Here is a 25,717-nt window from a genome sequence, read left to right as displayed (position 1 = left end):
TCAGTGTCAAAACACAACTAACAGCTGACAGATTCTATGTAAATGCACGCAGTGCTACTTCTAATTCACAGGGCACATAGCCTTCTGCATCAGTTAACTTCCTCACCAAATACACAGCCAAGTTTTGTGGATGCATGACTTCTTGTGATTCAGCTTTCTAAAGACATATCAATATGAGCTAATGCTTGATGGCTTCCTCTGCTTGTCACTGCAATCATAGCTGGTTAGTCATATTTGGTCACTCGGCAGCTCCACATGAATATAAAGGTTAAAATGCTGCTCAAGGGCACCCCAATCCAAGCCAAAGTAGTGATTCAGTGTATTTGTAGCCATTTTCCCAGGCCACTAAGGAATTCTATCCCGCGACCTTCTGCTTGGTCACAGGACGGTTCCTTCGAAGCTCTGTGTGCACTGATGGAGGGAGCGGTGAAGCAGAGCTAATCTGTTAGTAGAGAGTAAAGAGTAACACCTCCGCCTGCCCCCCTCAGATGGCTGTAATTCAGCCGAGCTCTTAACGAGATAACGCTCTTTAACACGTTCCGCCTCCCTTTGCTCCTGTCTGGAACACAGACACTTGAGGAGAACAATATTTATATCATTTGTATTTGTCCGTTCAGCTCACATTCGATGTCTTTTTTATCATTTTGCTACCATCCATGTTTTATACAGGTTAACACATATTCTGTGCTTTTTACCACTCTCTGTATACACTGATCTTTGACCTTTGATTTCCACGCTGCCTGTTGTTTTTCATTCACCTCACAGAAGGTATCGCTGACTTCAGTACTGGCTAAGTACAATCAATTTTGCAACTCCAATAAGTGGGATGTTCTCCAAGAGGAGTGATGAATGGCTCTAGAAAAAGTCAAATGAGGTGATCTCTCTCTCTAACACACAACATTAGTTTAAAATGAGGACAGTGGTGTTGGGTGATTAATCATTTATTACTTCGACTTTCTTCCATGGCTATAATAACTCCTGACTTCCCTATGCTTTCTGTGTGATGTCGGGGATATAATAATAATAATAATAATAATAATATAATAATGATAATAATATCCCCTTCTTAAATACAATTTATGTTCTGAAACAGTCTGTGATATTTTGGCATGCTTTTAAAACCCTTTAAAGGGACAGTTCAACTCAAAATCATACATATTTTTCCTCTTACCTGAAGTGCTATTGTTCAGTCTAGTTTGTATTAGTGTGAGTTGCCAACCACATCACCGTGCAGAAGGAGATAATGTTACAGCTTAGCCAAGGAGGACGCGGTTAATGTTTACGTCTTACGATGTCACAAGCATGAGCCTCTCGTCCGTGAGCAGATGCACGCTTCCTTCTGCATCGTAATATAGTTTGGCAGGTGTAGTTTGATAGAAAGAAAGTAGTTCCTACAGGAAAATGCTCACAACAAGGTCTCTGAATTATCTTGAGTAATTGGGTCATGATTTCTGAAAAGAGACACCACTGTTGAGGTTTTCAAATGTAGATTTTTTGGCACTTTGAGCACCACAGGCCAAGTCCCATCTACTTCTATTATATTGGAGAGAAGGCAGACATCTCTACAGCCAGTATCTCCAATACTCGCGCAACTCAAACCAAAACAATCTAAAATTGATAAATAGCACTACAAGTAAGAGGAAAAATATGCAGTTGTGATTTTGGAGTGTACTGTTCCTTTAATGTTCATTTGGGAATAGCGCAATATGGCTATAAAGAATTAACCATGTACATAAGTTCCGACTGTTTTCACTCTCTGTGATTACAATAATGTTTTTATTTTATTTGTATTCTTTCAGGACTTTGCCATGATGCATGTTTCATACAACCTTCATTCCACTTGGTCTTTTGTTTACTATCACTATTCTGGGTATTCTAAGGGGTACCTGCAACAAAGTCTGTGCTATCAGTTAACACAGACAGACATGACAGCAGAATAAAAAAATAGATTTAACATGTATCAAATGCTGTTGGTGGAGCTGCCTTCTCAACGGCCCATTAGCGAAGCTGTAGGCGTTGTGGGTGGAGTGGCTTACCAGGACACAGTGCCTGCAAGGTGTCATGACTGCTCCTTAGGGTGCTAGTCAGGTGCCTCTGTGTGCTGCCAGCAAATAGCAGGAAGTAGTCCACGCCCTCCTCATCCGCAGCCAGCTCGTCATCAGTGAGCTGCACCGCGATGACGCACCGCCCCTGTAGAGAGAGAGAGGGAGAGAGAGAGAGAGAGAGAGAGAGAGAGAGAGAGGGAGAGAGAGAGAGAGAGGAAGAAGAGGGAGGAAGAGCACAAAGAAAGATTGGAAAAAAATGCAAAAAAAAAAGTAAGTAAATATCTAAGTAAGTCTGTATAAACTTAATCATAAAAAAGTATATACACATCTCTTTATTTATTGATTGACCAATATGCAGTACTTTTTGGCCTGGTAAGACCATGTGAAGTTAAACCTCTCAGTAGAAAAATTTCCTATTCACACTTGGTGCTAAAGTGCATTTTGTGCTGATCCAAAATCATACAAGCAGCTTCAAATGCATCATTATAATGTCACATTTGGAAATAGGGATGCATGTGTCCACTTACACAGTTCAGCAGTGATACTCAAATTACGGCTTTGGGCCAAATCGGGCCCATAAGAGGGTGTCAGGTGTCCCACCACCCATTTTGTAATTCACAATAAAAATTAAACTAATTCACGCTGGGATATTTTTTACACTTTGAATGTGAATAAGGTGCATTATAGAAAAACTAAAATAAAGCTTGTTTATCATTGAATGTCCTCAAGAGAATCGCCCTTGACCTATGTATGGATTACTGCATGGACCTTCTAGGCAGGGACCAAAAGAGTCATGGGCCCCCCTGGCCTTCACCTGCAAAATGTCACTCTAATGCCGATTTCCAACCAAAACCAATTAAATATTGCATTCCCACTGACAGGGAGCACATCACACAAGTCTGCCTTTCTGTCAGCTTTTGTGTGTGTGTGTGTGTGTGTGTGTGTGTTTGTTTTTTTGGTTTGTCCATGCAACGTCAGAGACAGGTAGGGGAACAGGTGAACAGTAGACAGCAGCAGGAACAGAGGTCTTTGAAAACTCTGAAACTTTGAAAACAGTGGTTTCTTCTCTTTATATATCTCTTACTTATTCAGTCTCTCTTTCAAACTCGGTACAGATGTATTTGGATCGGCGTTTTAGCACTGCTTAGGAGGAGATGGACAGTAATTAGTGGCGGCACATCATTGCATCTCACCAGTTAAGGGGCTGAAATTACCGCTTCACCTGGGTGTTGTATTCCCATCAATGCCGATTGCATCCAGAGGCGATATGAACCCGTGTCTACTGCAGAGTCATTTGACGCGGGTGTGAAAGCCCATGGTACGCATTCTCATTGCATTAAAAAGCCAGGTGTTAGCAGGTTTTTTGAGCAATGGGAATGAGGCTAAATTGACACATTGTGACCAGGAAGAGACTCAAAAAGACCACAGAGACACACACTAACTACAAAAGAGGCAAAAGAACCACAAAAAGCCACAAAGCAACCTCAAAGACAAGAGACACAACATGACTTTAGAGAGGGAAAAAACAGCCAAACTGACACAAAATTACGACAACAGAAAGAAAGGCAAAATCGCCACAAAAACTGTGTATTTCCAGAGCTATGTAGAGAGGTGGTGGGGACTCTTACATATCTGTGCCCAGTGTGCCATTGTCTCATTATCCACCCGTGGCCTGCCCACGCAGGGATGCCGTGACTTGGTTTGCCTCTTAATAACAATGAGTGAGGACAGCAAACGTTGGAAGGTTGAAAAGGCAATTTTTGTTTATTATACTGTATAGACTAAAAAATATTATTAGTGTTTTTTATTAACTGGGCCTTGGCCTCCTGTCATTTTGGTTCCAGTGAAAGGCAAGCTGAGCATCACTGCAGTACAGTGTGCACAAAAATGCTCCAATGCATCCCTTACACAATTTCATACAGCCTAGATAATGTGTGTATAGCTCAACAAACCCCAAACAACTGTGACACTAAAGTCAAAAGGCAAAAAAGTACAAGTTCAAATCTAACTCCTCTTCACTAGCTGAGTGAAAATGTGCATATCGCTCTCAAATAGATAAAATCAAAAGCAATCAGGGGAGCGAAATCCAATCACAGTTGGTCACTCTAGATGCATTTAAGACAAACACTGATGCCAGATGTGAACTACAATCCTTCACCACTGGATCTTGTTACAGATTGGATATCAGGATACAAATCTTCACAGGACTGTGGTGCGCGACTGTGTAGAGGCTGCCAGTTTTCTCAGCACCATACTTGTTTACAACAATTACACAAATGGCTCAAAGTTAATATGGTAATGATTTATTGATTTTAAAACGCTACTCATCGCATCATTAGCACACAAACTGGGAGGCAGCAGACAGCACTGAAACACGGAGCAGCAGCTTGACTTTCTGCCGACTCAGTGAGAGAGCAGTCAGGTTGAGGCCGCAGAGGAAGATGAAACTATTTTACCAAACCAGGAGGCAGCATGATTAACAACTTCTGTATAAGTGCTTTTTATCAACGAATCCAGCTTTTTAACACTTGTGCATCCATGGAACATTAATCAAGGTCTACCCTCTTCTCCAGAGCTTCACACTGAGAGCTTTTCTTCTTCTTTGAGGAGTGACTCTGCATTTATAGAGATTGGACAGCTGGGTATTCCCTTTGTAGCATAAAAACACAAGTGAAAAAGTCCAAATAATGGAATAGCCTCAGTGCGTTTGTCTGCTCTAACAAAACATAGTAACTAAGCCTTATTTCCTACGCCCTGCAGTTGTATGCCACCACAAACCAGTCAAGTTGCAGTTTACATCCGTGTCTGTCCTGTCTCAAATGTTGCCATGACAGTTGACAATGCTTCAAATATGGATGTTGCTGCAAAGAAGCAACAAATTCTAAAATGTGGATGCCTCTAACACATTTTCAAACCAGCAGCACAGAAGATCTACACAATCAGTGCAGTTTCAAGTTGGGCATTGGTGTTAACAGTTCAGTATCTGTCAAAAGTTTTCCCCCTCTGTTCCTGAATTATAGCTTTAAAAAATACCCAGTTCTGAAACAAAGTGTTTTTGCAGAACATGATCATGTCACAGTGAAATTGACCTTTGACCTTTGGTCAATAATAATAATAATAATAATAATAATAATAATTCTACATTTTTGCAAAAGAAGCAGATGCACTGTGTTTAGTGTTTCAAGTAAATCTGCAACACCTGTCCACAAGAGGATTTTTAAGTTAGTCAGTCATTTTCTGTAACCGCTTGTCCTCATAATATAGCTGTGTCCTCTGTGGTATTTGCTGTGAGAACCGTGTTTTTTCTCTTTTAGCCTTTGTAGGACAAACTTGTTCTCATGTTGTCTTACTTCTATGTCTGCTAGCGCAATCAAAATCAACTGATGAGGATGATTGCTGATTTTGCCTGAGACATGCAACTTCAGCCTCAGCATTTTAGCACAGTATCACGCCATTTATAATAGATCCATGTATCACACATGCAGACATCAAATGGACATTTAAGACCCCTTCTCTATCATTCTCCTTTTGAAAAGAGTCACTTCAAAACATAAAAAGTTTTGTCTACATCTCTCTGAAATCAAGGACACGTCGTTTTAAAATTTTGTAAAAGTTTCGAGTGGTAAATTTCCTACTCTTATCATTGTAAACTGCATTTGTGCAGAAAACTTGTGTGTGATAATAGTAACTAAGTGAAAAAATCATCAATGCATCCTCCTTTTCTCAGCTATATTGTGCTTATTAGATAACATCATGTGTCTTGCCAATGTGCAAATAATTCCAATGTGAAAATACAGTTATGCAGTAATGAAAATACAGAGTCTATTGTGCAGTCTGTTCTACAGTCACAATCGGCTGTGTTGTGGCTGGATTGTTGTGGGCAATGATGTAGTGTCATCTGAGGACGGACTGAGGAGGAGGAGAAGCTACAACAAAATAGGGATATTGTTCAAAATTAGCTGTCTTCCACTGGGGGACAGCAGCTCGTTGACACCGGGGAGGGATAATGGGACATTTCATCCCACTTAATCTGACCAGTGCTACAATCTTTTCGGCAGCCCAGTGCAACATGAACAGCCTGACATTGCGGTCGGTGATGGCCGATGCGGAGGAGAGCTTAACAGCTAGGGTTAAAGGTGCTTCCTCCTTCTCTTATAAAGTGGTCGCCTCAGGGCCTAGTTCCATACAGGGGGATCAGCAGGTTGACAGCAGCGAGGCTAACCAGCAGCTGTGGGATTGGCAAGTCTCTGTTTGGCAAGCCCCTGCTGCTGCTGAGCAATGTGAGGGGGAAAAATGTGTTCAAAGGCGACCACATAGCCCAGAGGCCACAGGAAGAGAGACAGCCTGCAGTAACCTTCAGAGAGCTGGGACTAAACATACTGACTTGCAGCATGAAGGATGCAGGCTTTGCTATGCACGGAGAGTCTCAGCTTAACAAGCAGAGCAGGGGCACTGGCATAAATGAGTTGTAGATGGGTGGAAGCCAGCAGGCATGACATTCTCTCCATTAAAAACTCATCTCTTATCCCCAGCCCAGATTGGAAATTAGGGCTTGGTGATACTGAACGGATTGGTACCTCAGTGGATTTGGGAGTTTGCACTCATGTGTAAATGAGAACATTTTAGTGTAAAATAAGATGCACAGTATCACTATGACTAAAGAAAAGCAGAAGTTGTTGTTTTTTTTTGCACTTGTGAGGGCCCGTGGCAAATCAACTTAATCACAATATCAACTCGCCGCATTTGGCACATTAGCCACTCAAATGATTTGGTGACAAAAGAGCAGCATCTAATTGTGTGAAAAATTAATATCCATCCATCATAAATAACACCGTAAGCTACTGATTTTTTAAACTGCACTTAAATTAAGTCCTAAAATCATACAATCATACAAAACACGATTTCAACCTCCTCCTGTTACTTTTCACCTCTTCAGTTTTGATTGCTGATTGTAACAACACTGTGATCTATGAATTCAAACTAATTTGAATAAAAAGAGCGAGAACAGAATGGGATATCGACTAAATGAGATCATTGTCAGTCCTTTAAGAGGCAAATGTGTTGGCAGGGGGTGGAGGTGGAGAAACAGAGATGTGAAACATCTGCTGGAAACTGCAGGAAACACAGCTGCACACAGCGGCCTTTGTCAAACATGCAAACAAGCACACACACACACACACACACACACACACACACACACACACACAAAAACACGGAAACTAAAGCTACTGACAATAAATCTAATAATAACAATAACCCAAATGCAAATCTGAAAAGTTCTCTCCCACGTGTCGGTATTAATTCAGAAAAACAAATCAGCGGTTTTGGAGCTGTGTGACGTGCACAAATGGATGTCTTTCAGCCACACCGTATGACTGTGCTCTCTGCTGGTAATAAGTACTTAACAAAGTGACCTGCTGGGGTATTGACCTGCTAATCATGGCGCTTCAGCAGGGAACAGGCAACTATTAAGCAACATCAAAAGAACAGCTGGAGGCTATGAACCCAGCCCCCTCCTTTTAAATATGCATGTGTGAGTGTAGCCTTCTCCCTCACATCCTGCAACTGTACCGGGTTCAACTCTCCAGGTAAGACAGTGTGATTTTAGGCCTTCACACATACTGTTAGGAGTTCTCACCAAAGCTGCTATTAATGATGAATTTAGAAATGTATTATGCAGCTTAAATTAATGTTTATCCCCCTGGCTGGATTTTTAACTATAGGCAGCACAATGTGGAAGTTTGCTCCACTTCAGCACCCAAACTAATTGTCAAGACATCCCATGGCACCTCTAAGATTTTCTCTTCATTAATTTCTATAAATGCAACAGAACTACCTTTCTAGCGTTTACTCAGTCATTAAGCATGGAGGCTGCTATAATAAAACTAGAATTACCGCCTCGCAGTTGTATGCCTTCGCGACCCAGCTAAGTTGTACTCACAGTTTACAATAATGTCTGTGCAAACATGGATGCTTCACACTCATCTTCCCTCCAGCAGCACAGAAGATCGACACAATCAGCACAGTTTCAAGGTAAGTGTCACCAATTCAGTATCTTACCCAGAGTTGTGACATTGCATGATGTCCAGAAACAGTGTTTTTGCAAAACATTATAATGTAACAGTAAGGTTGACCTCCAACCATCAAATTTTGGTTGGTTTATTCTTGTTTCAAAGTGGACGTTTGTGCCAAAGGTGTGATCATGTTCAGAATGACAAAGACAAGGTCACAATGATCTCTAACCACCAAAATCTAATCAGTTCATCCTTGAATCCAAGTGAACGTTTGTGCCAAATTTGAAGAATTTAAGTCAAGAAGAAGAGTTAAATTAAATTAAGAAGGTGTTCTTAAGATATCACGCTTACAGGAATGAGTCAGAGGAGGTCATAGTGACCTTGACCTTTGACCACCAAAATCTAATCCATTTATCATTGAGTCTAAGTGGACACTTGTGCCAAATTTGAGGAAATTTCCTCAAGGCGTTCTTGAGGCATTGTGTTCACCAGAATGGATGGATGGACTAGCCAAAAAACATAATGCCTCCAGCCGCAGCTACTGCCTGCACAAATGCATAAAAATATATTATGAACAACACATCACATTTGATCATCCATACAGAGCTGACATAATAAAATGTTAAATGTTTATGGTAACACTTGCATGACAGTGTGATTCATCCCTGCTGGCATTCACAAAGCAGAATACTGCAACATTCTGCTTGGTTTGCCCAGAAACATTGCTGCTGCTTTTGTTCCCACTGGACAATTTAGAAGAGAATTTATGGAAATCTAACTGGCTCGGCAGCAAGTTTTGGGTGACAGACACACATTCGATCAGCTCTTGTTCACACATGGCAAAATTTGACAGAGCATTTACTAATCAAACTACACACAACCTCCAATTTACAAAAGGCTGCTGACTTACCGAGCATCCTTCATCCCTGCAGCAGCAGTGCAGCTGCAGACCATCACATAGCAGAGGTCACACGTTCCATCACTACAGCTGCCTCTGTGCCCACAGTCATGCATCCTGTGTTACAGACTGAACCCCTACCTTCTCATCTAATTGTAAGCCACTCTGGAAAAACATTGTCTTCTAAATCTCAAGAATGTAAATAGCATGTTTACTCACAGTTAGAACAACAGAATTGCACTCTCTGTTATTGAGGGAAGAATCAAGAGCTTCCACAAGTCAGCCTCTGCCCAACACGCAATCGTATAACTCTTTCTACGCCCTCAAATTTTGAGCCCATCAGCTCCTCATTAAAAATCATACTTCAGCTAAAGTAATATTGTAAGAGCACCAAAGGCCTTGACCTCCTTACTGCTGGCTGTTTCCACAGTCGGTGATCTTGGTACAAGACTTACTAACTAATTGCAGCTGTTATTATCAGTCACTATGGAAGGCACAAATCCCTTAAATGTTATATTTTTTAAGAGGTACAATTACAGGCCGACTACTTAACCCCTTTGAGCTATCTGGCTGAGAATTGCTCTGATAAGTGTCTAAAATCTGATGTTTAATGAGGCCTGACTGCTCGCCTGGTTCCACTGAAGAGCCTGACTGTAAATCACAGATAAGGTTGTCTGAGTGGTTAATGTGTGAGCCACTCTAGCCTTTAGAGACACACACAGACTCACACAAACACACCCATGTCTCTGACTTATCTCGTTTCCTGTGCGCCTTCCTCACCTGCTAGTGATAGAGAACTTGTGGAAACCACTCAGACACTCACTTAAAAATGTCTCCCACTCACACACACACACACCTCATGTATAAAGGAATGCAGGTGCCACAATGGCAAAGACATTTAGGCTAATTTTTTTATGTTACCTGAGGGTAGTGTTGACACGATACTGGAATTTCTAACTTCAATACAATACCTTTTCATTGAGAGCATAACATTAAAAAATGTATTTAAAGATTAATATAACATAGGCTATGACATAAAATGATGACTTCTCTTATCTTAGTAGCAGAGAACGGCACTGACTACAGTACACATAGTACACATAAACAATAATAGACAGTAAGAAAGCACTGCTGGTACCAGTGTATTGACACTGTGTTAACTGAATATAGAAACTGTTAACAATATTTAGTATCAGTTTTTATGAATAACAAATCACTACCTGGAAGTGTATATTTCAAACATCAAAAAATAAGTCCACAAAGCTAAACTGTTAGTAATTTCACAATAATTCAGAGTTGTAAATGAGCTATAAATGGTCAGTGTAACAATGAAGTTGTGATGTAATCCTAGAAAAAAAACTGATGCTCTATCCAATTGAAACTCTAAAAAAAATAAATAAATAAATACTACATACTTAAACATACTACTTTATTAAAACTTTAAAAATACATTTGAATTTTATAATTAATCCCTGATGATCTTCCTCAAATGCCTGCCCCTCCTTCACTGTTGGTCATTGGGTAAAAAGTGATGGGTATGAGCGCCTTCAGCTCTTGGCAACCAGAAAAGAAAAAAAAAGACACAAAAAGCTCAACGCTCGGTGTAGAATAGACGCTGAGCGCCTCAACATACTGCTGCCATTTGAAGCATAGTGTAATACACAGCCCTTCCATTGCAAAGACTTAACAAGGCACACTGGCCTCAGGAATTATCGCTTTTCTTTCCAATGAGTTGAGGTGGCGCTGTCGCTAGAGCCGCACGTCACTGTTTTCTACGTGTTTTTGTAGTTCATTCCTGCTAGGTGTCCTTCTTCTTACAGCACTTAACGGACCACAGCACTTGTAGACTTATATGCTGCCCCATTAGAATTGCAGCCCCAGTACCTGCAGCACCTGCAGTACTGAAAAAAATGAGTGCCATTATGTTCTCAGACTGTGGCATCAACTCCATACCAAAGTATTGGTTCTGGTAATATCCGTACACTTCATGGATGAAAGAATGCAGATGCCTCATGTCAAAATGAAGACATTTAAGGATCATATTAATGCCACCTGGAAGTGTATACAAGACTAAGTCAAAGCCTCAAAAAGTGAGGTTGACAAGCCTGTTTTTAAATGAATAGTAATTTAGAGTTGTAAATGAGGTATAAATGATCATTATTATTAAAAAAAAAAAAAAAAGTATGACAGGAAATTGCCTAAGGCCAGGATGTAGTCCTGGAAAAACAGCTGGCTCTATTTAACTGAGGGGCATCTTTGGGCATTATTCACAAGTGACAGTAAGAAGGATCATGAGATTGGCTGCTTGTTAGGGGCATTAGATGTAGAAAACTGCACTGTATGAAAACCTGTTACAACAACCAGGAATATAGGCCACAAAGCAAAGCTTTCAGTTTATAATTTTTTTCCAGTTTATTGAAGCTGCTGAGATAACCTCTGCGGGATGGCTGCAACATTCTTTATGACATGGTGGGTAGGTCAGCAGGAGAGAGGACCTCAGCAACAAGCTACATCTCCTCCACCTGAATCGCCTCATCAGGCTCCTCTGGTACACCCTGAATTAGACTGAAGTCATTTTGGAAAACATACTCTCCTTGGTCAACTTCTAGGTGACAATTTGGAGATCCTTAACACTTGGAGAAAGTTAGTAGTGGATATCAGAGGAAACATGCATCCCCGATCCAGTTTTGTGCTTACAACATGGATGGGTTTGATAAATGGTAGATGGAAAATCACATGCACATCTGAGCCTAAATTCACTGTTCATATCAAAAAAGGAGCTTGGAAATTTGGTTAAAGCTTAAGAAACCCATTCTCTTGTTGCTCAGTTATTTGGGAAATAAAATGCCAAAAACCCTTGTTTCTGCACAATGAAGACCCTTTACTTCTTTGTCAGACATCCTGCAGATCAGTAGTCCCTTGCTCTTTGACAAAAGCAACTTTGCAGTACAAAATGGTCTTTTACAAACACAGACAGACTGCATAATCAACCATTTTAGCTCACAATTAACATGAACACCCAGGAATCAAGAGGTCAAGCGTCCTTTCTGCAGAAGACACCAAGCTCTTTGCTGTAATTACCTGCTTGTGTATTGATTTGAACAAATGGCGCATGTCCAGGTAAACTGGGCCTCAATTTGTTCTTTCCAGAATGATTATTTAAGTTACAAGGCCGCTTAAATGTATCATTACCTACTCTTTAATCGAACTGTGATGGTTTGCTCCTTTGACCCAAAATCTAAGCTGAACTATTGCCAGTGTAGCTTTGACAATATATATGTTCTTCTCAGTTCGGTGGAGGAAAAAAATAACATGAATGTGTGGAACCAAGGTAAAAATGTTCTCAAAAATTATTATTTAAAAAAAAAGGAGATGTATCATCAAGACCAGTTTCACGTTGTCATATTGGCAGTCCTATTTTTGCTGTAATTATTGGGTTTGTTTTTGTAATATCTGTTCACCAAGTGGCTCCTTTTTCATTCCATTGACAGCATGTAAAACATGACCACTAAATACACAACAGAGGACTGCGAGCAGGGTGCAAACGGTTCTAAATATTTGCTAGTCAGCAAACATTAAATAGCCAGTTTATTTGCATGCAGTCTGATGTTGTGTTCTCCACTATCTGGCTCTGTACAAACACACACTTGTTTTCCAGTTATTCCAGTTAATTAGACTTGTTCTCAGGTTGGAGTCAGGCGGAGATATTTCAGGAATTACATTAGGTCATCTACCTCCATATAAAGCATTAATTAGGGTGATAAAGGTGTAACTTGTTCTGCCCTAACAGGTGCAACAAGCACTAAAGTCAGCACACACCTACAGCACCACGTCTAATCAGGCAGAGTGAAGACACCTGTGGGGGTAAACTAACGCTGTGTAGGGCCATATGTCAGTTCTAGTATGAAAAGTGATACTTACATAGAGTGGAGCTTGCTGTGGATTGAGTTTCATGTCCCTGGACACTGTAAAAAGAAGAGCAAAAAATTAGAGGTTATAGCTTTGCAGTGTGTTAATATAATGTATAAAGTAACAAGATAATGTGTTGGCAGTGTAACAAGACGTAAACACAACGATAAAGGGACTCCAAAATCAAAAATACATATTTTTCCTCTGGCTTCTAGTGCTTTTTATCAGTTGAGCCTGTTTTTGTGTGAGTTTCCAAGTGCTGGAGATATTGGCCATAGAGATGTCTGTCTTCTCTCCAATCTAATGGAACTAGATGGCACTTGGCTTGTGGTGCTCAAAGCGCCAAAAAATACATTTGAAAAACTCAGCAGCAATGTCCCTTTCAAGAATTCACAATCTGGTATCTCAAGATAATCCACAGACCCTCTTGTGAGCAACACTGTTAGGGGCATCCTCCGTGGCTAAGCTAGGCTGTACCAGGCAATTTAATAATAATAATAATAATAATAATAATTTAGCAATAGATGCACACTTCCTTCTGCACAAAGATGATGTTGGTGATGTAGTTTGGTAGACTAAGAATACAAGTAGTTGAACATGAAACTGCTCACAACAAGGTCTGTGGATTATCTTGAGTAAGCGGGTCATGATTTCTGGAAATAGACATTGTTGTTAAGTGTTTCTAAATGTATTTTTGTGCTCTTTAAACACTACAAGCCAAGTGTAATTTAGTTCCATTATATTGAAGAAAAAGCAGACATCTATATGGCCGATACCTCAAACCTCAGGGAATTTACCAAAACAATCTAGATTAATAGAGAAAAAAAAATCTATTTCTGGTCCCTTATATATTGAAGTCGATATGGATAATGTGCTTGATGCCTTTTTAGAAGCAGACATGGAGCAACATTAGCATTCCTTTGAGTTTTTTGGCTTGTTTAAAACGTGCAAGTCCAATACCCTTTACCCATTCAAATTAGTGCATATTTAAACATGGAAAAGCCAGTTAAAAATAGGCAATAGACTCCTTTCCCATTGCCAGTGCAGCAGAGCTGGATATATGGCTCTGCAGCAGTAGAGTATGACTTATTCTGTGGTTTTCTTCTTCTTCTTCTTCTTTTTTTTTTTTTTTACTGTCACATTTGAAGTCCCAGATGTGCCAAAAACAAGGTTGGTAAACAATAGAAAGCAGCATGAAGGCCAGTAATAATGTTAAGGTAGTTACTTCTTCTTTCTGTCTTTTACTCATTCAGTCTTTCTTTAAAACACTGTGCTGACTAATTTGGAACGGCGTTAGAGTGCTGCTTGGGCGGAGACAGACGGTATTTTACTGGTGGCCAATACTGCCAATGGAAGCCGATCGGAGCTTGAGTCATAAATTACCCGTGACTACTGCAAAGTCATTTGACCCAGGAGTGAAAGCAGATTGTAACCTTTCCCATGAAATAAAAAAGCCAGATGTTTGCAGGTGTTAGTGGGTTTTTTGTGCAGTAGAAAAGGGGCTCAATATTCACTCTCCATGCAGCTGTTTGAAATTTGGAAAAACATGGAATGAGCCAGTATTGTGTTTTGTTGGAATAAAACCCTGCAAACAAATTGCTCTAGATCACACAACACTAGACAATGGGGCTTCTTTTTTTTTTTTTACAAAATGCATGTATATCAGCTCTAGCAGCATCAGAACATTGTTGCTGACAAGGTGACAGTTAAGCTTGACCCTGGCAGTAGTCCCAACACTCTGTGGGAGGTTAATAATGCATAAGCACAGCAGAGACACACACTGAATCAGACACGGGAACACACATACACTCATCATCCAACAAAAACTGCCAAGTCTCTATTTGGGCTCGTTTATTCAAAGACAGCCGCGGCAATGATGACAAACTGTTTTTGCGCTCCTGCCTCCTCAGATAACCCATTAGTTGTTCAACAAGCAAGAAAAAAAAGGAGGTTCAGCACCAAAAAATAAAAACAACTTTGCTTCTCTTACATGGCTTTACGTCGGGAAGATAAGTTAGCAGGATTTACCGGTTCATGTTCACGTTTGATTCCCTACTCCCAGTCTGAGACTCAGGCCTCAAAGCTGTTTTCTGGGCACAAGGTCAGAAGCGGTGGGTGTGTAATTACATCCAAAAAAACACATTACAGCTATAGAGACTTGAGAACGAATGGATTGGAAACCTTTTTGTTGAACTTTCTTGAAGAGATATTGGCCTGCTTGCATTCATCAATGAGTCGAGGGAATGCTCTGCTTTGAGAGCCTGTATTCTCCTCAGTTATTCGGAGAGACAATTTTCTTTTGTCCAACGTTCCCTGGCACTAAAACAAGTCCTTGCTGCTGGCCTCAGTGGTCAGCAGTGCATTAATCACATGAACCCCACAGCGGGGGAGGCGGCGACAAAAGGCCAGGACCTAATGAGTTCAGCAGAAAACACCAGAAGAGTCAATGTTGGATTCGACAGAGCGAGGCGAGGCCAATCCACTCTCTGCAACCAAATCCAAACATTTTTCTTCTTTTCTGCTTAATAAATAGGCTCGAGCTAGAATTAGGCGCATCAGGTAAGGGGATAATCAGTAGCTCTAATAATACTCTGGAGTCTAATCCTCTTGCCTTAAGTGCACTGGGCCAGGGACCAGCTTCTTCACCACAGGCACGACTTTGACTGATAAGACTCTCACATAATGTCCCCAACAGGCTCACTGGGTCTTTTATTTTTGGATATTTGGACATTTCTCATCTGCTGGTACTATGCAGCTACTCCACAGTATATGAGCATGCATGGGTTAATGTCTTACTCAATGGTGCTTCAACAGGCCATCACTGTTGGCAAACATTACATTTCACGTGACGTCTCATTCACCACCAGGTGGCCTAACACATTGCACAATTAAAAAAAATGTCTGGTTGGAGGTAAGTGCATTGCTACAGTCACAGTTTTCACTGTTGAGGACAGAACTGATAACATTTATTCACCCAAGGAACGTGTCCGTGACCTTTTTCAGCTCCTCCTGCTTTACATTCTCTACACATTCACACTTGACACCTGAACACAACAGCTCAGTCTGCCACTGGCACCTCTTTGGAGTTGTTAAGGGATAAGAAGCCCTGTGCTTTCCACCCACCAAGAAAAAGCCTTTTTGGTAAATGTTATGTATTTATCAGAAATTATTTGAAATACTGGTTTTGGGGAGATTTAGTTTGAGGTTTCAACCAAAATTTGTCCCAATTGATGCAAGTGTGATACTGTTGAATATGTCTCTGCGGTATAACTCTGGTTTATAAATGTCATTTGAATCTGTGGTCATATAGAGTGAATGGCGTGACAGCTGATCTAAGAGTGAGTCAGAGCATTAAAAACTAGACCTGGGGTTTTATTATTATTTAACAGTACAACTTGCCACTGTGTTGTGTCAAACTGCTTGCGTTTTTTACATTTAAGAGTTTAGTTAACTGAGAATTACAGTGAGTGTGCAGGTGGAACTTCAGTATCATAGTTAAACACAACTCAAGTAGAAACACATTAGCTTACACAACCTTTAACCTTTGCCTTTTTTCAAAACATGCAACCTACTCTCTGACCACTGGGTCACAAAGCAATCTGATGTCCTACTTTGGTCATTTCTATTTCTCAGTTTTTATCAGATATGATGCAGATAGGGAAGTAAGACATTATGAGGATGTTGATTCAATATACTGCATCATCACAGGATGTGATTGCATATATGGACTGTATGTAAAGAAATTATTATTATGTCTTAAGTGGAGCCAGTACATCTTGATCGCTCCCTAGTGGCTGGCTGTAGTATGGGTCACAAACCCCACCCACTCCATGTTGGCAGATGGGACATGAGTCAAACTAAATAATCACAGTACACCTCAAATGCATTTTTCCCAAAGATGATTTCTGTCATTTTAGTTATCACGACGATGTTCAAGAGGTGGATTTTAATTACTTATTTGAAGCTATAAAACAGATGTCATGATTGACAGCTGTGTAGGACAATTGATGCGTTGGTGATTGAGTTGGGCCAATGGTGCTGAGTTGAGCAAGTGTATTGGTGGGACCTAGATACTACAGCTCCCCTGATCAATATTACGGAGACCATGGATCCAAATGAAATCACCAATATAAGATGGCAGCGCCCTTATCTGGGATATCTTGGCTTTACTTTCATAAAATGAAAGGAAGTGGAGAAGCATCATCCATATTTATATACAGCCTGTGGTCTAAAGTAGCAAACATGTCCTGCCATCAGAGGAGGAAGCTGTGGGCCTGTGTAATCAAGCTTAAATATAGTTAGAAGGATCCCATTATGGTCTACATGTGTTTTCAGAGCTGTTTCTGTTAAGTGAAGTTCTATGGGAACTTCACTCTTAACAACACACTAATGTTTTGGAGACAATTCAAAAACTACTTTTGTAAGTTATAGTCTTTATCTTTTTGTCTGTGATGCAGTTTAAAACTGCAGGGCCTTCTGATGCATTGGTTGTTTATATACCACTAATAATGCTTTCAATGGTAAGAAATTTTCTTACCATCAGGATACTGAAAGAGTTCAAAGTAAACTCAAGAAACGAAAACCTACCAAGCTAATGTGGCTAAAAAAGAACTATCGTTTTCTCAAATAATTGCTTTGAGGTGAGTTTCTGGCATCTGATGAATATACATCCAATATTCTGTTATGTACTCTAGAAGTTATTTTGTCTCAACAAACTCCAAAAATGCCTGCATGTTTATCTTTATATTAGCTAGATGATCAGCTTTAATCAGCCTTATTTAGCTGTTTTGTGCTAAACAGCTAGTGTGCATCGAGCTCGTCTGAGCTTGTTTGCTGAACCCGTCTTCCAGCTGTTTTATATAGGGCGTTAATGAGAGAGGTGGGATTTAACCAAACAATAAATCAAACCAAAGTAAAACAATGAGCTTAAAAAAGCTACAAGCTGTGTGGAGCCGCAGAGTTTGGGTGTTACATCTCTGTGTGCATCTCTACAAGAGACTCTCTCAACAGACAGGGAGTCACTTGATTTTTTGACAACATCCAAAACATTAACTTAAGCTGCAGTAAGTAAGTTTTATAAAGAACAACTTTATGTTATATTGTCTGAAACTGTCCCCATATCCTGACAGAAGTACATGAGACATATAATCTGTGAAAAAAAAAATCAGGTTCCACTGGCTCCCAGTAGTGTCCCTAAGGCCCGTTTCACACAGCGCGCATCAGGAGCGCGAGACGTCAGCCTCGCCAAGCTGTAGCGTGTTTCATGCTTGTGGTGTTCATACATGCAGCGTTGATGCAATGTGACTGATGTGTTGCTGCTCGCTGCTATTAGTACCGTGTTTTCATATTTATAAGCACAAATTCCACTCATTTATGAAGTTGTGCAAGCTCCTGCACAGCTGACAACCTGTTCCTCTACATGTTTCAAAACAAAATGCATTGTATCAGCAACTGATGGGATTCTGTCCACAGAGACACTGTTAGAGGCTTTTGTTTTGAAAGGGAAGCAGGGAAGTTGGAGTAAAACAAGCGCCGTTGTATTTCCCTTCACTTTAATACATCTATGGTATTTCCTCATCTCTGTGACAGAGAGAGACTTTAAACTGCAGTAAAAAGTAGTATAGAGTCAATACAATTATGAAAACATTTGCAATAATAAACCGAGACTGAACAAAAACAAACGATAAGAGCCAGTCAATCTGACAGTAAATTATTTTTATAAAAGTTACCTGCTATCGCTTTAATGCAGGTTTAAGATTTGTTCATCACCAGACTGCCTTAAATCTATTGGTGAGGGTGAGAAATTGTCCTCGAGGGCAGCAGCAATCATTCAGAAAAGACACAGGGGACTTCTAAAATAGGTACATCTGTAGGACATTTCTAAGAACAACTCCTGGTAACTGCAGAAATGACAAGACTCAATACACTGATTTCTGAGTCACAAAAAGCTAAAGAGTTTTTCTCAAAGGTACACAAGTTCGAGGCAATTTACTCCGACAAGATATTTTGGAGCTGTGGATAATACCCAGACTTATGGGTCAAGTTAAAGAGTACATGTCAGGTTATATCTGCTACAATGCAGACAAACCAACCTTTTACTTGTATTTTTCTAAAATGATAGAAAAAAAACAAGATTCTACAATTACACTGTTTTTTTGCAAAGTTAAATGAAACTAAACATAGGTGTATATTTAGAGGGTTTTTTCTACTTAAGAGGGGAATGGGCCTGAGTGAATCTGGCTTTTTAACTGAAACCCATTACGCTCGACAATAATTGACTCAGACTCTGCATCAAATTAAAACATCATAGATTCTTCTTATTTGCAATCTGTTCTCTTCAAACTAAAAAAGGTAAAATAAAAACCTGTGCACCGTACATATACTTCAGGAAAAGACCTTGTATCCACACCAAACAATGTTTTCTTCTCTGGTAATAGAAGAACCTTGAGAAATGACATCCCCTAAGCTCACCCTTCGGCCACCCGACACCTGCTTATAGAGATTACACAACCCATTAACTCCAACTAAAACACTGGGTGCAGCCAGCCTTCAGCCGAGCTCCTTAAGAGTCTCCATTATGGCAGACGCTGCCTTTAAATTGCTGTAAGAAGTGAATTTTCTTCTTCTGCATCAGGATAGCCACAAAGAAGCAGCCACGTTCAAGTGCACAGCCGTCACAAATGAGCCAATAAATCAAGAGACAAAAGCCCCCCCAATGCAGGAATAGGAGTGGTGATATGCCAAGTCAGGGTTGTGAATGGAGCTGCTATGGCTTCTGCAGGTCCCCTGGCTATCAAAATAAGCCATGATAGCCATGTGACTGCAGCGTGAATGGGAGGATGAGCTGGATTAGCTTCACAACTCATTAATCGGACTACACCCTTCCCAATCAACAACTGAGGATCCCCAAACACAATCACATCCAGACGACAGACTAAGACTACAGTGCATTACCTAATATTAAAAACTTTTCTTACAGCTCTGTCTTTAAGTGTTTTGCTTTTGTGTCTGACATGGTCTCTCCTGGGGAGAGCGATCCTTGTTCTCAGTGGGAGTCACCAGCTTGCCATCACAGATGACTCAATAATCCTCCCTGGATGGAGGTGCATCCAGGTTAATGTCACAGTCAAGTAAACACCACTTTGGGTCCAATATAAGCCACAGGAAGAGCTTCACCAAGTCTATTTATTGTGATGAAGGGCCTTTTTGACAGACCTGATTGTACTCGCTCAAAACTTAAAGGTGCACTGTGGAGTTTTCTCCCAAAAAAATTGCTGTACACTCAGTGTTTCTCACCAAAATGCACTGTGTGTATCTTTGAAATGTAAAGTATCAATTTCAGCAGTTTTCAAGTATTTTAAATCTTAAATCCAGCATTGTTTTTATTCATGCTTACTAGCTTGCAGTCTATTCTTGCACAGTGCTGCATATGTTGGCATTTTACCATCATCTGAATATCAGCTACAAAATGTGAAATCGCTGGTTGAAATGTGTATTGCATCATGCATGTGCATCCTCATGCATGAGCTAAACATAAAGGGATCAACTCAAAAGCAGCTCAGGGTTTACCACACGTTCATTTATTTGTGGCAGGCCATGATTTACAAACTGCTGCTGGGGAAAAAAATTACTCATGGAGAGCTTCACCTGCATTGCCTTGACAGACATGCAAAAACCTCCAAATTCAGAAATGGGAAAAATAATGATACAAAGGGACATGCATGGCAGTGCTAACAATTCCATGGCATTGCCATGGGTCAAAAAGTCCACAAGGAAACTTTAAGATGATGATTTTATGTTTTCAAAATGCCATCAAATTTCCAAGCAAACCAAGACTTTTCAAAAAACAAAAAACGGTCAGACTTCTAATACATGTGTCCCTCCTCTTTGGCATCATTCTCCAAAGGCATGTAACCATTGCACAAGGTAAACGTTTTCAAAACTCTCCAGATCAAAGAGAAGTTACACTGTATCACTTTAAAACATGCGAGTGAACAATGAACTAAAGGTATGAGCAGTAAACAGTGGGCAGATCAGAGGCGAGTGATAGCATCAACATAATCTTTCTGTCAGCACCATTCCCTCCGTCCTCCTGTCCAAAGGCCACATCTCTTAACTACTGAAACAAAATGCACGTGCTAAATGCAGGTCAGGGCTCTTCTGTTGCTGGGAACCCATTTAGTATGTCAACACCAAAACACTTCAGGAAATAAGAGAAGTATGGTTTCATGCATGACCCAAAATTGTAAACCCAGGTCCACCCCACAACCATGATCTACGTGCCTATTTGCAGCGTAGCAATGCTCTTCTAGTCATTTACAGGGCAATCACACCAATGTTGGATGGAGGCCCACTAATCTTATCAAAAAGATGGCAGCAATATTGGGAAATAAATGTCACAATGGCTATGTTATGTTCAATACTGCAACGTATTGTACTTTCTGCACTTCCATAGAAATCAATGAGATTTTGCATTTTCATCCAAACCAGCTATTGCATCTGTCCTGCAAATCAGAGTCAACAGCCTTTAGCTTAGAGGAGTGAAAAAACAATTCTAGATAAGTTAGAAAGGAAATGAACAAATAACGTTTTACCTCACCAACTGCCATTGAGCAATGCATATAATGTGATCGTACTGATCAACACCTAGGTTTTTATCTTAACATCTGTTGCTAATAGAAGAGCACAGGGCTCATCCACCCTTTCCTGGTTCAATAATGCCAAAAAAAGCATAAAGTGGAAGCCAGTGGCTGCCCAGATTTACAGAGTGCAGAATCAAGTACAGCTACTTAAAATTAAAAGTGGTCACACTGTTTGAACTCAATGTGCATAACACTCAATGTACAACTTTACATCAGTGCTTTATTGCCTCATAGCCTCATGCTGCAGTCTTTCTGGGTCAAAAACTTCCCACTGGCCATTAATTAACTTGAAAAATGCCAATGCAGATCCATGTTATGGGGACAGCAGTTACCTGGGGCTGCTCCTTCATGAAGCTTTTTAGATTAGGCTGTGCATAGAGAGCCGCAGTCAAGGACATGGAGACACCTGTAAAAAGGGACAGAAGCCCAATTTAGATCCAAGTTGTCATCCAACACCAGGGCTCCATGATGTCAACAGAGATGGGACTCAAGTCTCAGAGAGAGAGGCAGGACTGAGTTTGTACTGAACCTACACAGGCGTACCCACTAGTATAAACTAGACAAGGACAACATGGCCTGGATACCTATTCTTTCTGCATGGTTTGGTCTATTTTTACTAAGGACACATGCATCTGACAAACATAGAAAACATCACCAAAAGGCATCTTTGTCTTGACATGAAATCCACATGGAATAGTTTTTCAATTGTGAGCAATGACACTAAGAGCCTTTGAGGTTTAGGGGCTCAATACCCAGTTGGGCACCTTGCTTCAGATGTAAGGCCTCATGGTGCAGTAAGGAGCTTTGGATAAAAACCTCCACCAAATGGCCAGATACAGAGTGCCAAGGAGAGCTTTCAGACTGATTTAAGCCTGGTGAGAGACAGCGTTCAAATGAACTGTCCAACAGTTCATTGTTAACTTCCTTTTATTCATGTATAATCAACCTGTCTTTTCTTTGACATTCTTTTTTTTATCAGATTTGGTTATGCACATCAAATTGAATTTTACATTTTTGCTGAAAGACTGAATGGACCGAGACATTCTTTAGCTGAAAGGCTTGTTTGCCTTTTCTGTCCAAATAAGAGTTTAATTCCTAACATGAACAACATCTGACTCATAGCGCAAGGCTTCTAAAAATCTTGATGACCATAATACCATAGAAATTCATGAAGAATTCACTACTCATCAGCGGCTAGTTTCCTAAGTGAATACAAAACTTTTGTAATCAAAGCCTTCAAATGTGTCACACTGAGGGAGGTTTAAGGCTTTGTGTGGCTCAGCTGGGTTTGATGTTTAACTCTGACGTTTGTTTAACCTCTCACGCTTTCTCCCCTGGTTAACCACTAGTTACTGGCCTACCACTACAACATGACTGCACTCCTCTGTAGCACTAACCCTAGAGAGTGCAAAGTGCGTCTGCTCTGTGTTGAACCCTCATGTGATTATTTTTACGGTCCACTATCGGCCCCGCTCTTCTGGGGAACGGCTAAATTAGTCCGGGCTACGTCACCTCCTCAACAACCGACACCACAGCAACTTGGGCACACAATGTTGACTACTATTTAGATAGTCACGGCTGTTTGATTTAATCAAACCTAGCTATTGTCTCCACGTACAGATATGAGGCCATCACGGTGATGTGACCTCACCCTGCCACACAAAAGCCGCCTCTGTGCAGAGACTGCACACAAACGTTGGCTGACAACACAAGGACGGGGGATGAAAGGTCTCCTCAGTGTTTGGTGACAGTTATTACCCTCTCCACTGAAACCAAATACCTGTGGGCCCAGATAGCATTATCTTATTGTGAGGCACACTAGGGGCTGGCCTGTAATCAGGGTCCGGGCCTTGATCAGTGCTCCTCCCCAGGTTTGATGCCACCCCCTCTCCCTCTGTTTCCACACCGTGACACTACAAAGTGCCTTTAAGTGCATTTTTAAAGGAACAGTCTAACAGCAGTAAAGTGTACTATATTACATCTGTTCACATCTGTATGTTGAATATGAAGCTAGCAGCAAGCTATCCCAGCATGAGGACTGTGAACAGGGACAAACAGCTGCCTGGCTCTATCCAAAACACATCTAAAGCTCACCAACATGTATCTTTGTTTAATCTTTTCAAAACAAAGGTGTAGAAATGAAATTGGTCACTGTGAATTTGTAGTTTTGTGGGGTATTAGGTGCTGAACTATTTCTTGGCCAGAACAAGTTGCCAGGCAACCAAAGAATCCAGGAAGTAAGCCTACTAGTTCTGGCCAAGAAAATGTCTGATTCATATTAGCTGTGTTCAAAAACATTCCCCATTATGGAGTTAGTGCACTATAAAGTGTGTTCACCATTTTGGAGTTGTGTTCCAATTCTTGGCAGTCAATTTCATCCACTATATAGTGCACTATAAAATACCCACAATGCACAGCAAATTTGAGTGTACATATGATGTGCCCTACATTTTTTCCGTATACTACAATGCAATGGGATGGCGTATTTCCAGTGGAAGAAAATTCCAGTGTAGTGTCCAAAATCTCGTTCAGTTATTCCCTATATAGTTCACTATTTACATGACATAGAGAATAGTGAGTGAGTGAATTAGTGAATGATTTCGAACACAGCTATTTTTTCTACACTTTAGGTTTTGAATAGACAGAGACAAGCAACATATAAAGTGTTGTTTAGTGAGCCAGGCTAGCTGTTTCCCCTGTCTCTATGCTAAGTCTTTCTGCTAAGCTAAGTTAGCTGGCTGCTGGAGGTAGCTTCATACTTGTCATGAACCCTTTTTCCACCAAAGTTAGCGTGTGGGTTTTTGTAAACTTTGGAAACACTTAACAGACTTTTTTTCTTTCTGGTGTGCCACATTCAACATCATGTAACAGGGTTAGCAAACAGTAGAAAGCAGCAGGAAGGCCAGTGATACGTTATAATGATTACTTCTTTTTGGGCCATGTTTGAGTGTTGTTTGGATAGAGATGGATGGAATTTGTGGTTAGATGTTACCAGAGAAAGCGACGCACGTCCAAGTGTCCTAGAGAGAAAAGGGGCAAAAATTTGCACGCCTGCCCAGGCATCATGTTTCTATCTCTGTCAATAAGAGTCGATCTTAGTCACAGGAGCGGGAGCTGATGTACCCAACTAAGAATTTTGTCAGTCAAATCAGATTTGGCTTTTCAATATGAATATTCAGCAATTCTTTTTGTTTTCCATAAAAAGTTGTAAACTTTGAACGGGCTCTGTAGAATGTTCAGTGTGATAGCACCATTTACGTAATATAGTAAACAAGCTAACCATGCAAACGGATCGTAAATGTGCAACATTTTTTTGCCGACACTAGACAGCAAACAAAAGCCAGAGACTGCACCCTGTTAACTTGCTATGAGCTGTAAATTCACCACCTCGAAGCAGGTCTCTCCTCCACCCTCCTCCATGCCGCTGTCAGCATGTCTGCAGCTCCCTGTGCCAAAGAGTAGTGTGAAAGTCAAGAGCTCTCAATCTGCAGCAAAATCTGGAAACCAAAACATCCCCAGAAGTAAACTGCAATTAAAAAAAATACAACTCGACTTAAAGGAACCTTAATCAACTGAGGGTTTCCAAATGATGATTCAAATCTCTGACTTTCCAGGGGCAGCCCTAGAGCTGATAAATACCCCTGGCTACCACAGAGGTTCTTCCTGTGAGTTAATGCCAATCGAAACCTTTCCCACTAAAGACAAATGTAAGATGTTGGTGGGTGTTAGTTGGGTTTTTGTCAAATGGGAAAGGGTATAAGTACATAGATTCATGAGTGGTATAATTTTTTTGTCTAACTCTCAGCAAGTGAATAAACAGATTTCCTTTAATGTCAGTCTTTTACTTTGGCAAAAAAGAGTGCTGCTGCAACATATCAAGCTTTTTGACTCCTTCAGAAATAGCACGTTTGGGCTGGTACTTAGAGGGATATCTGACGGGTGTCATGGCTTTCTGATGAAATGTTTGGACTGAAAAATTCAAAATGGCCCAGAAACCTGCAGAAGAATAAATATGCTGCATACCTTTGCCCGTGTGTAAACGTTCAACACATTACAGAATGAACAGGGCAATTTCTGTTACTTGAATTCAGCTGCACTTAGCAATCCAATTTTTCACAGGATCCTGACGGGTGATAGCTGAGTGAGCGATGTGGATTTAAGCTTATTTACAGAAGCAGACACTTGTGCAAAATATCTCAAAATGATCAA

General features: G+C 40.6%; 1 protein-coding gene across 10 annotated transcripts in view; it reads right to left on the bottom strand.

The window, feature by feature from the left end:
- Nucleotides 1-25,717, bottom strand: part of LOC121941183 (A-kinase anchor protein 13-like) — a 148,323-nt gene that overhangs the window by 110,551 nt on the left and 12,055 nt on the right. For all 10 annotated transcript variants that reach the window (XM_042483918.1, XM_042483935.1, XM_042483951.1 and 7 more), the window contains exons 2-3: nt 12,879-12,922; nt 2,037-2,190 (exon numbers count right to left, since the gene is read on the bottom strand). In XM_042483918.1, the coding sequence (XP_042339852.1) occupies nt 2,037-2,190; nt 12,879-12,911 (187 nt within the window). In that variant the 5' untranslated portion in view covers nt 12,912-12,922. The remainder of the gene's footprint in view (nt 1-2,036; nt 2,191-12,878; nt 12,923-25,717) is intronic.

This window comes from Plectropomus leopardus, chromosome 1, assembly GCF_008729295.1.
Source record: "Plectropomus leopardus isolate mb chromosome 1, YSFRI_Pleo_2.0, whole genome shotgun sequence".
Lineage (NCBI taxonomy): Eukaryota > Metazoa > Chordata > Actinopteri > Perciformes > Serranidae > Plectropomus > Plectropomus leopardus.
This window is presented reverse-complemented; position numbering and strand designations above follow the sequence as displayed.